At 44.2% G+C, this 12,500-nt stretch overlaps 1 protein-coding gene across 2 annotated transcripts in view; it reads left to right on the top strand.

Annotated features, from left to right (window-relative positions):
* The window catches only part of atp8b5a (ATPase phospholipid transporting 8B5a), a 57,553-nt gene that overhangs the window by 32,051 nt on the left and 13,002 nt on the right, over positions 1-12,500 (top strand). For both annotated transcript variants that reach the window (XM_080532090.1, XM_080532091.1), the window contains 8 exons: positions 1-81; positions 2,837-2,898; positions 4,313-4,385; positions 4,569-4,639; positions 4,860-4,942; positions 5,540-5,698; positions 6,399-6,487; positions 7,717-7,910. The exon at positions 1-81 is cut by the window's left edge and continues 18 nt beyond it. In XM_080532090.1, coding sequence (XP_080388216.1) covers positions 1-81; positions 2,837-2,898; positions 4,313-4,385; positions 4,569-4,639; positions 4,860-4,942; positions 5,540-5,698; positions 6,399-6,487; positions 7,717-7,910 — 812 coding nt within the window. The remainder of the gene's footprint in view (positions 82-2,836; positions 2,899-4,312; positions 4,386-4,568; positions 4,640-4,859; positions 4,943-5,539; positions 5,699-6,398; positions 6,488-7,716; positions 7,911-12,500) is intronic.

Here is a 12,500-nt window from a genome sequence, read left to right as displayed (position 1 = left end):
TCCCTGTCCTGGTTCACCACGGTGGTCCCCCTGGTCCTGGTGCTCTCTGTGACGGCAGCCAAGGACGCCACCGACGACCTGGTGAGTCTGAGGAGAGCATCGCCTGACCTCTCACCCTTGACCCCTCACCCCTCTCACCCACCCCTGACCTTTGGTTCAATCGCACGCACACACGCACACCTGTGGAACGAACAAAGGAGGACACGCTCTGCCAACAACGATGCAACGATGTTGAATTTCCGAATGAGTTAACATTCGGTAAAGGTTCAAGTTAAGGTTTAAGGGGTTACGGTTAGGCTGAAGGGTTTGGTTAAGGTTGGGGTTTAGGGTCAGTGGAGGCTGGTGGAGGTAGAAATCGAAGGACGGGGTCACCTCTACCGCCACTAGCCTCTGCTGGGTCAGTCTCACACTCACCTCACACTCCGGTGCCTCACTCAACACGAGCCTATTTCAATCCATCTACACTATAAGGAACTCACCTCACACAACTGGAGCTAGCTACTGTACCTATTCCTAATCATGCCATTCAGTCAGGCGTTCAACATTGTCCTTGTGTTTGCGCTCGACATTGTCCTTGGGTTTCCACAGTTAGGAAAACGGAGCGGCTTTTTTATCAGTGAAAGCAGCAGAGGGAGATATGCTATTGTTTGGTGTGTTTGTGTATGCGGCAGGTTCGGGGGGAGGTCAGAGTTCAGACTATTGTTAGCTTGTTAGTGTGATTGTGTGTCACTCCTCATAGCCGTCAGGTGGCTTGTCCCCCCCCCCCCCCCCCCCCCCGGCTGCCTCTTATCCGCGAGGAAGGTGCCACGTTGTCATGGCGACTGTTGCCGTGTTGGGTGGCAATGCCATCATGCCATTGTTTCAGGGCCTATTTTCTGTTTACCTCCACCACTCCAACTCCTGAGGCTCCTCCCACCTAGAGTCAAAACGCTCTATTTTAGGCTGTTGTTCTCTCTTTCTCACCTCTCTCTCTCCCTCCTCTTTGCCTGTCTCTCTATCTCTCTGTCTCACTCACACACACACTCTCTTACACTCTCTCCCTCCCTCTCTCTCTCTCTCCCTCCCTCCCTCCTCTTTGCCTGTCTCTCTCTCTCTCTTTCTCACTCACACACACACTCTCTTACACTCTCTCCCTCCCTCTCTCTCTCTCTCACACACACACACATACACTCTTTGAGTTGCATTTCATGTACGAAAGGCGCTATATAAATAAAGCTTTACTTACTTACTTACTTACTTACTTACTTACTTACTTACTTACATACACACTGTTACTCTCATTTACTCTCTTTTACTCTCTTTCTCTCTCTCTCTCTCTCTCTCTCTCTCTCTTTCTCTCTCGCTCTACCCCCCCCATCTCTCTCTCTCCTGCTCCCTCTCCCCCCTCTCTATCTCTCTATCTCTCTATCTCTATCTCTATATTTGTAAGCGCATGTGTGTGTTCCTCCCCTGGGTGTGATGTACTTGTGGCCTGTTCTGAAGTCTGTGTAAGTTTTGCTCTTACATCAGGAAGATGGATAAATCACCAGTGTAAACTAACTCTGTGTGTCATGTTATAAGACTGAGGCTATACTCCCAATGGGCTGGTCCAGTACAGAACAGTCACTGAGGGAGGAGGAAGATGAGGGTAGTATCTGAGTAATAACTGAAATCCTCTCCCACCAACTCCTACTACTTTCGGTTCCCTCTCAGCCTTGAATGTTTACCGTCAGGAAACCATATGACTGACAAAGTGACCAAACAAGGTTAAATCACTCTGACAGTTGTTGTTTTCACAGGGTTAGTTTCGTTTCCCAAGCCAGTCTTTCCAAAACAAGAAAAAGGAAATCGATCATAAACTAATGATGTTTAAATGTCTAACCAACAAGGTCAAAGCAGCATGACTCCTGGCAGGGATACTGTAGACCGGACAGGCAACCTGATGCCAAAACCACTCTGGGAAATGTGATGTCATGGGTTAGACATTACCCAAAGTGGCAGAACAAGAGGCTTTTTGTTCGCTGGGGTGGAGACGCTGACCTTTCTGCATCGCCACCACCCATTGGTTGCTTTAGTGAGGTCATTAGGTTTTCGCCTGTCATGATTGGCTCCTGCAGAGCGGTGTGATGAGTGTTTGGATTGTTGAGAGACTCCAGACCAAAAAACTAACATTTGGTTAACCTTTGACCTCTGTCAATATAGTACTTGGAGAGGGAATAAGGAAGTGTCTGGGAAGCAACAGGGAAGCATGATTATTAATTAAACTATTAACTTTATCTCTGGTTAATAGCTTACTCACTTTGATAAGCACTATCATTTCAATCGTTCATTATTCAAATCATCAACATGAAAATCATTCATTATTGGAAATGACTACCTTAGAAAATGGGCAGTACTCCAATTAATAAACATTAAATCACGATATTTATTGCATGGCCTGCTTGTGAAATTATGTTTTAAAGCCCACACCCATGTGGTTGTGAAGTTGTGAAAGTTATGTGTCAGTGTGTTAGAAGGTGTGAATCCCGTAAGTGGGTGTTGCTGACATGTGTTTGTGTGTGTGTGTGTGTGTGTGTGTGTGTGTGTGTGTGTGTGTGTATGTGTGTGTGTGTGTGTGTGTGTGTGTGTGTGTGTGTGTGTGTGTGTGTGTGTGTGTGTGTGTGGTCTCTTCAACATAAGCCTATATCTGAACAGTTAAATTCCAAAGGCTATATTCACCACTGTCAAACATATTTTCTTTCAATAAAACCATTGCCGTCATGAAATAAAACCTTTATATAAAGTGTTTGAAAGGATAGTAGCCATTTTATTTGTTGACCAAAACGTTTTAATCTTCTGAAAATCGGTGTTTTCGCAGAACCGCCATAGGAGTGACAACCAAGTGAACAACCGCAAGGTCAAAGTGCTCATCGATGGAAAGTGAGTTCACCACTTCTACTTGTTTGTTGTGTGCGTGTGTGTGTGTGTGTGTGTGTGTGTGTGTGTGTGCATATCAAAAATCAAACCCAGGTGGTGAAGTGAGTGGTGCAGGTTTATGAGCAATCATAAAAAATATTATTATTATTATGACAGCTATTGGTTTTTCATAAGAAACAGGAAAGATGACAGTTATTACTGTGATAACAAACAGGAAGATGACAGTTATCACTGATAACACACAGAGAAGATGACAGTTATTACTGATAACAAACAGAGAAGATGACAGTTATTACTGATAACAAACAGAGAAGATGACAGTTATTACTGATAACAAACAGGAAAGATTACAGTTATACTTGAACAATAGCAATGGAATTCCAGACCAAGAACAAGAGGGTGCACGGAATGTTGCGAGATTAGCATTGGGATGTATGACATGTTTCTTGTACTTCATGTTCACAACTCCACTCTAGCTGCAGTTGGTCATTTCCATTTCAAACCCATTTCCTAACGACTACAGTTTTTAAGGTACACAAACATGTTATAGACAGATGTGCATCTGGTTCCCAGGACTCCTACGGTGTGAATATCTAAGCTGTGACATTTATACTTTTTGAGATAGAGCTGTCTGAAGCTGGGCATACTTTTCTCAAGCTACTATTGTATTGCCACACGTCACGTCACATATAGAAGCGACTCTACCCCTTTAAAAAAAATAGACAATCAGGCATCATGCCCTCTTTTTAGAAGGGGCTCTGCTCCGGCCACAGGAAGCAGCTGAAGGCTGACAGGAAGTGCTTGTTTTCTTCCTGTTGACCTGATTCCTGGCCGCTGATAGGGCCACAACCTCTGAGTCAAACGGGGTTCACCGGAGCACACCGTACACACACACATCTGCTGCTGCTGCTAAAGTGTGTCTGAGGCTACCGGCTATTCTTAGTCTTCTGAGTTTCCGGACTGTCCTCAACGAAAGAGGGAGGATGCTTACACACACACACACACACACACACACACACACACACACACACATACACACACACACACACACACACATACACACCACACACACACACGCACACACACACACACACGCACACACACACACATACACGTACACACACACACACGCACACACGTACACACACACACACACACACACACACACACACATACACACACACACACACACACACACGCACGCACGCACGCACGCACACACACACACACACATACACACACACGCACACACATACACACACACACACACACACACACATACACACACACACACACACACACACACACGCACACACACACACCCCTACATACACACACGCACAACCCCCTACACACACCAGCCAATTTATGTGATTGATGCTTGGCTCACCTCCCTGTTTCTGTCTGTGTGTTCTAGACTCAGGAGTGAGAAATGGATGGACGTCCAAGTGGGCGACATCATCAAGCTGGAGAACAACCAGTTTGTCACGGTGAGGAGAGCTGGGACCTCTACTGTCAGAACACACACACACACACACTCGCCTGGTTCAACAATCAGTCATAGATATACTGTAGGCCTATTAGGCCTAGCATCCTTAATATCAATAGGAATCGGTATGAACGTGATTCAGAATCAGTCAATATCTTTTCTTTCTCTTTCTCTGTGATTCCAGGCAGATCTGCTTCTGCTCACTAGCAGTGAACCCCTCAACCTGGTGTACATCGAGACCGCCGAACTGGACGGGTCGGTCTGTGTGTGTGTGTGTGTGTGTGTGTGTGTCTGTGTGTGTGTGCGTGTGTGGTGTGGTGTGTGTGTGTGTGTGTGCGTGTCTGCATGATACTTTGGAGGGTAACATTAGAGAAAGGATACAGCAGCGGCCATATCCTCATCCTCTTCTTCCTCCTCCTCCTCCTCCTCCTCCTCCTCCTCTCCTCCTCCTCTCCTCTCATCCCCCTGCTCTCAGTGAGACCAACCTGAAGGTGAAGCAGGCTCTGACTGTCACAGGAGACATGGGAGACAGCAGCGACAACCTGGCTGCCTTCAATGGTTAGTAGTCCCTTTTTTCTAAGAGAAAACATGGGTGTGATTCCTTCATCTGCATGCCCTCTGAATCCCTGTATATCCTCTCCTCTCCTCTCCTCTCCTCTCTTCGACCTCTCCTCTCCTCTCCTCTCCTCTCCCCTCCTCTCGCCTCCTCTCCTCTCCTCTCCTCTTCTCTCCCCTCCTCTCCCTCTCCTCTCCCTCTCCCTCTCCTCTCCTCTCCTCTCCTCTCCTCTCCTCTCTCTCCTCCCTCTCCTCTCCTCTCCCTCCCTCCTCTCCTCTCTTCTCCTCTCCTCTCCTCTCCTCTCCTCTCCTCTCCTCCTCCCTCCCCCCTCCTCCACGCCTCTCCTCCCCTCTCCTCTTCCCTCCTCTCCTCTCCTCTCCTCTCCTCTCCTCTCCTCTCCTCTCCTCTCCCCTCCTCTCCTCTCCACTCCTCTCCTCCCCCTCTCCCCTCCTCTCTTCTCCTCCTCTCCTCTCCCCCCTCCTCTCCTCTCCTCTCCTCTCCCCTCCCCCCATCCTCTCTCCTCTCCTCTCCCCCTCCCCTCCTCCTCCTCTCCTCCTCCTCTCCTCTCTCCCTCTCCTCTCCTCTCCTCTCCTCTCCAGGCGAGGTAAGATGTGAACCCCCCAACAACCGTCTGGACCGCTTCACAGGAACCCTGTCGTTGTCCGGACAGAAGTACTCCCTGGACAACGAGAAGATCCTTCTGCGGGGCTGCACCCTGCGCAACACTGACTGGTGCTTCGGATTGGTCCTGTTCGGAGGTGAGAGGTCAGGGTTCACGTGGTCAGTTGAAGAGACTGACCAGATGTAGTATTCATTTCATCACCTACTGTATACAATACAGTATCCATCACTGTTTGGCTCGAGCGGGAGTGATCCATAATGAAGGCAGTGTCCATATCATGTGTTTCCTACCTAGAAAGTGAAGGATTGTATTGGTTGAATCTACAGTATACTACACATGTAGCTACGCCTAGCACAGGAACTACACTTCAATGATACATACTGTACACAGCCATAACAGAGTTACTGTAATGATAAGAAGTAATTTGTACAATATGCTGTATATACAGTAGATGTACTGCAAGGTAGCTGTACGCTCTAGACCAGTGATACCTAACCCAGGTCCTGGAGAGCAGCAGGGGGTCCAGGTTGTTGTCCTAGCCTGGTGCTACCACACCTGATTGAGCTAATCAACAGATCTTCAAAACCGTGATGAACTGAATCAGGGGGGTATTCCATCAATGTCGCTAAAGGAAAATCCAGGCTTGTTCTGATCAATCTGGTGAGATTTATAAAACAAATCTCACAAGACTTTGCTGCAGCTCCCCAGGACCAGGAGAGAGGATGAATGTGCTAACTAACCCATGGCTAGCTGAATGCTAATAATAATGCTAATAATAATGCTAATAATAATCAGTATCTGCATTGATATTAACTACAATCCCTGCTGTGGTCCAGGTCCCGAGACCAAGCTGATGCAGAACTGTGGTAAGACCAAGTTCAAGAGGACCAGCATCGACCACCTGATGAACGTCCTGGTGCTCTGTGTGAGTCAGCCAGCTCCAATGGTTTTTAATGTTGTTTTTTATGTTTTTTTTTATTGAAGAAGGATACAAAACACATCAAAATAGTATTATAGGCATAATATAAATATACATAGACACATTCGGTATGTACACATAAGCACATGCACATACATTCATATACCCACATAAAATTATCAATTGGCCGTTTTAATTCAATAGCTGTCTGCCCCTATAGAACCATTGGTGGCCATCTTTTAATCTCTTCATAGATTTATAATGACACTAGAGGGTGTGTTCTCTAGCGATATTATATCTCTAATCTATCTATTCAAAGTTAATGCGTTTTTTTGTGTGAGTGAAAAGCAGCAGGGCTGCTAACTGTCTTAACCTTATCAGTCTGGATAATCCTCTGTTGTTTATCTGTCTATCTTGAACATTTACATTCCTCACATCTCTGTTATGTCTGCGTAAACACTTGCTGACACTGGACTGAATCCAAACTAGAAATCCACTTGCATAATAATAATCTGATCGACCTCAATGGAGATTTTAAATGGAAAAAACATATTTTGTGCTCGTTTAATATGTTTTGTGTATTGGAAATAAAAACATAGCCGTAGCCTCATAGCATAATTGCCTAAGTCATGCTTCACTTGTGGTCAGCCGAGCTATCTTTGTATGTAGTGTCAAAAATGCCAATGTCAAAGAGATGACTTGGGCAGATAGATAGTGATTTTGGAATGTAACAAGCATTCTGATAGGCTGATGGCATAGGCGATAATGCACAGTGAATCAGCAGTGTTAGGAGAGTAGAGTTAGGCAGATATCTAAATTTGCCAAAATATGACTTATGAAGCAATTATAATAATAATAATAATAATAATAATAATAATAATAATAATAATACATTAGACTTATATAGCTCTTTTCTAGACACTCAAAGACGCTTTACAAACTGAAAAGATCGAGTAGTAAAATAAAAAGAAACCAAAAAAATAGATAAAAGAAAGTATAGGGGTCTAATACATTTTTAGATGACTAAATCTAAATGTCTGTAGGACAATCTACTCTGTATACTACAAGTATATCTAGATTTCGGGCGGAGAAGCGGTGAACAAGCAACGCATTTTTTGAAAAGTGATCATATCATATCAATCATATCTATCATATCTATACATCGTATCTATCAATTATGCTATGAGGCTAACGATAGAGCCCCTGTTGACCTGTCTCTCTGGCGCCCCCTGCAGATCTTTGGGTTCCTGGCCTGCATGTGCATCATCCTGGCCTTCGGGAACGGCATCTGGGAGATGCGGGAGGGGTCAGAGTTCACCGTCTTCCTGCCCAGACAGGAAGGGGCGGACGCTGCCTTCTCAGGCTTCCTCACCTTCTGGTCCTACGTCATCATCCTCAACACAGTGGTGCCCATCTCCCTCTACGTCAGGTGTGTGTGTGTGTGTGTGTGTGTGTGTGTGTGTGTGTGTGCGCGTGTGTGTGTGTGTGTGCGTGTGTGGGTGTGTGGGTGCATGTGTGTGTGTGCGTGTGTGTGTGTGCGTGCGTGCGTGCGTGCGTGTGTGCATGCATGCGTCCATGTGCGTGTGCGTGTGAACGTGTGTGCGTGTGTGCGTGTGTGGGTGTGTGGTGTGTGGTGCGTGGTGCGAGAGAGAGAGAGAGTGAGAAAAAAATACAGAATAGAGAGGGAGGGTTTGGAAGTAGGCCATCTATTGACCTTGTGGTTAGAGAGAGTCTGCACCCACCTGAACCCACCTTCACCACAGGAAGACAAGCAAACCTGAGCAAGAGACAACAGTTTCACAATGAGAAGAAAAGCACGAAACAGCCAGTGACTCCTCCTCCTCCTCCTCCTCCTCTTTCTCATTGATATCATTTAATCCTTTGAAAAGCAGCTCTACTATGTTGTACAGTATGTACAACAATAGAGAGAGAGAGAGAGAGAGAGAGAGAGAGAGCGAGAGAGAGAGAGAGAGAGAGAGAGAGAGAGAGAGAGAGAGAGAGAGAGAGAGAGAGCGAGAGAGAGAGAGAGAGAGAGAGAGAGAGAGAGCGAGAGAGAGAGAGAGAGAGAGAGAGAGAGAGAGAGAGAGAGAGAGAGAGAGAGAGTGGTCCTCTGTGTCTCAGCTGGTAGAGCATGGTGCTAACAACACTTAAGTTGTAGGTTCGGTTCCCGCTGGGACCATATATACTACTGACAAATGTGCACTCACTGCAATGTAAGTCGTTTTTGTCATTAGTTTGCGTAGCACTCGGCATGTGTGTGTGTGTGTGTGTGTGTGTACTACTTGGCGTGTGTGATAGGATGCATTTTATCATTGTGCTTAGGTAAACCCTGAATACTGTATCATTAGTGATTATCAGCAAGTTGTAACATCTGACTATTGAGAAGTGAGCCAACCTCTCTTGCTGTATCATCACAAACTGCAAACAGGCTGCAAACTCTCTGTCTGTAACTGGACCTGAGCCAAATATAGAGACCACAGCTAGTGGGGGCCAGTATAGGTTACTAGTGGTCAGCGGGACAGAAACGCATGAACACGGGATGGAGACTTATGAGGGTACTGGGGTCAATAGATCAGTATATTTGGGAACGAACGGTCAGCTGACTGAGAGTCAGGTAACTGTTGACCGGCCGTTATGGTATTGGAAAGTGGCGAAAGCCACATCTAACTTTAGTGGCAAGGGACAGCTGTTTCCGGTGTCAGCGGAAATCTAGCATATAAGGCCGCTGCAAAGTGTCATTAGGTGCGGGTCTCTCCTCCTTGCTTGCCGTGTGTTGAGAGGCTGCCCAGCGCTGTGTGTGGAATAAACTTTATCTTAATTGTCTACCACGAGCATTAATTAATTATCATAAGGAAGCAACACATCTCGGCCTGCCGCCCTTCATCTGACATTCATCTTATCAATTGGCGTTTAACGAACAGGATCCTAGATTCAGCGAGACAGGTAAGGCAGATAAACACAGTGTGGTTGTGTGCTTAACCTGAATTGTTGTTCTAGAGGGAAAAACCTGTAATTTTTTCCTTGAATGAAGGAAAGGGGATGAATTTGATGATGGGGGGGCCAATGACTAGATTTGACTAAATATTAAAGGTTGAGTATTGGTGTGAACATGAAGGTCATTAATCCACATATAGGATAATACGGTATAAAAAGGACAGAGCTGCTAGGTGTCACTCTGGAGGAGATTAATACTGACACTGGATATTGATTAATTCATAGAAGAATTGATTAAACGGAATTGGGCATTCCGGGGGTTTTTATTTGTTTATCTGTAAGGTACAGACATATTGAGGTATTTGACAGGAAATAAGGTGAACTGCAGAAGCACGCTTGAGTCAATTGAAACTATGAAGTAGAATGTTGATTAAGATGGTTAAATGAATAAGGTATTGACACGCAAGTGGTTATGGTATGTAAGTTGAAGTGTGATCTAAAGAAAGTGTTTATAAGTGGTCTAGTAATGTGGTATTATGTAGAGAAACAGGATAATGAAAGATATAGGTCAGCGGTAAAAAAAGACAGTTGTAGGACGATAAGAAGTTGAACGGATACGGCATTTGTGTTAATGGTAAAGCGCAACAGATTTGAGTGACAAGATTGATTTATTGAGACAGGAGAGAACAGATGAGACGTGGATTTAAATGACCTTGATGAGACGCAATGCAACAGACTGAATTAAAGTATATGACACGAATGGTGTAACTATAAAGCTCTAACGAGACAATTTAGATAAAAGAATTCCTTTTTACTAACATTGTGTGCAGTGTAATTAATCAAACATGGGGAATCAAATGTCTAGGACGGCAAATTGTGAGAAACGGATTATTAAGTACAAGTCGGTTAGGGACTTGCCACGAGGGGAAAAGAAAGCTATTAATAAACTATTGGAAATTGATCCACACATAATTGATATTCCGATAAAATACACTGATACAGTGACACCAAAAGGATGGATTTTACTTAAATTAGGACCATTCTATGCAGAACCGTTTCTAACAAAGATTGCGGAATGGAGTGACGATAATTTCCCAAGTATCGGGAGTTTTGAAAAGAATAAACTAAAGATTATTGATGAATATTTGATATCAAACAAAAGCATTTGCGACCCATTATGGGATATTGATTACATGAAAGAAGTCTATCAAGCATGGGTAATAATGTCTAATCAATGGCCTGGTAATATTGTCAGAAAGAAGGAACACAATAGGTCTAACCCTATACCCAAGGTAAAGGAGATACAGAGCGTGTCTCCTCCTGTACAGGCGGAACAGGCGGAGCAGGCTGTGATACGCAGCGTGGTCCGGGTGCAGGCACCATTGTTAAATATAGAGGAGAAAGTACTGTATAAACCATTAACCCTGACTGACGTATCTGCAATCATAGTCGACGCACCCAGACCCTTGATTAACCCAAAAGGATTCATAAATTGGTATAAAACAATGTTGCTCCATGGTAATTTGAATGGCACGGATTTAAGATACATTCTGATCACGTTAATGCCAGATGTTGAAATTGATACTTTGATAAATGCTTGTGAAACTTTGAATGAAAATAATGATGGGCCATGTAGAGGTAATACAATTAATGAACGATTCCCATGGTTTAATAAACAACACAAAGTGACTCACATTGAACAATTAACCAAATTTCTAAACGAACATGCCAGCCAAAACCGTGATATCTCACAAATTCTGAACTGTAAACGTAAGCCTAATGAAACAATGTCTGACTTTGTAATCAGATTCCAAAATACCTGGAGAGAAAAGGCGAATTTGGAATTAGATGACAAACCTAACGCATTCTTTACAAATATGATTCTAGATGGTATTGGAGAAGATGCAAAGAACTTCAAATTATCAACACCAGACATTTTCTCAATGACACCAGCATTGATTGAAAAACGAATAAGGGAATTAGAAGCTTTGGGATTGTTTAATAAGCGACACCAACCACAAGTCTTGGAGCTTGCGCAATACGCGGACCTAGAGGGATGGAATGAATACTAAGCATTATGGGTAATGAAGTCTTACGTGAAGCATGTCGAGTGATAGAGTTATAGGGAAATCATTGAGTTAAGTAATAATAATCCTTGTATTGATTAACATATTGTAAACAAATGATAAAGAGTGAAATGAATAACTATTGTATTTTCAGGACAAGCTAAATAGCTTAGCACCAACAGCAGAAAAGTGGTAAAGAGACGAGGGGAAAACACTGCTCCACAACGCTGCACCAGGGACGACGCTCTGAACCAACACTATTAATAGAACTGCCCTTGCAAACAAGACGCAGCTCGGTGACACAGAGACACACACGCAGAGAACACATAGAAGTGTTAGACATGAAAATGTAGTTGTCTCTTATTGTAATTATCATACAATTAACCATTTTGAGAGAAACTAAATGTCTGTCTACCTGTACTTAACGATTGTGCAATCCCTGTATCTAAAAATGTCTCAGCAGGCAAGTGCAGAACTCACTAGAGGGGGGGGACCACAGGGGGCCCAACCCACTCTCAACTCTGACGATGAGACCCAAGCAAAGGGGAAAACACGTATTATGACAAACGATTACTGATTCCAGGACCATAATGATGACTATCTCTGCTATTAACAATTATTCTTGATGTTGTTGTGAATTAAGACTGAAACTAGGACAAGAGATACCGGACAGACGATGCGTGCCGAGAGAAACCGTGTGATCCTGGCCTCGTTGTGGATAAGATGGATGGCCACAATTTTATCGGTTCTGTATACGATCTGGGTGTTAACTAACGAAACAGACTTTACTTTAACTGAAGACTCTGACACTAATCTTGTTCGCATGCGTCGTGACATCCAGGGAGTTAAACCGAATAGCGCACTAGACTCAGTTGCAGGAGTTTGCCAGTTTGTTGACAATTGTTGTACGTATTCACCACAACAGGATTAAACCTTTAAGATCAGACAATGGGGACATAGAACAATAGGGGAGAGAAAAGTAGGGGGTAAGGATTTAGAGTTTCAATAACACTGTTAAA

Source organism: Nansenia antarctica (assembly GCF_963989245.1).
Source record: "Nansenia antarctica genome assembly, chromosome: 5".
NCBI lineage: Eukaryota > Metazoa > Chordata > Actinopteri > Argentiniformes > Microstomatidae > Nansenia > Nansenia antarctica.
The sequence above is the reverse complement of the archived record's forward strand: the minus strand, read 5'-3'. Positions and strand labels throughout refer to the sequence as shown.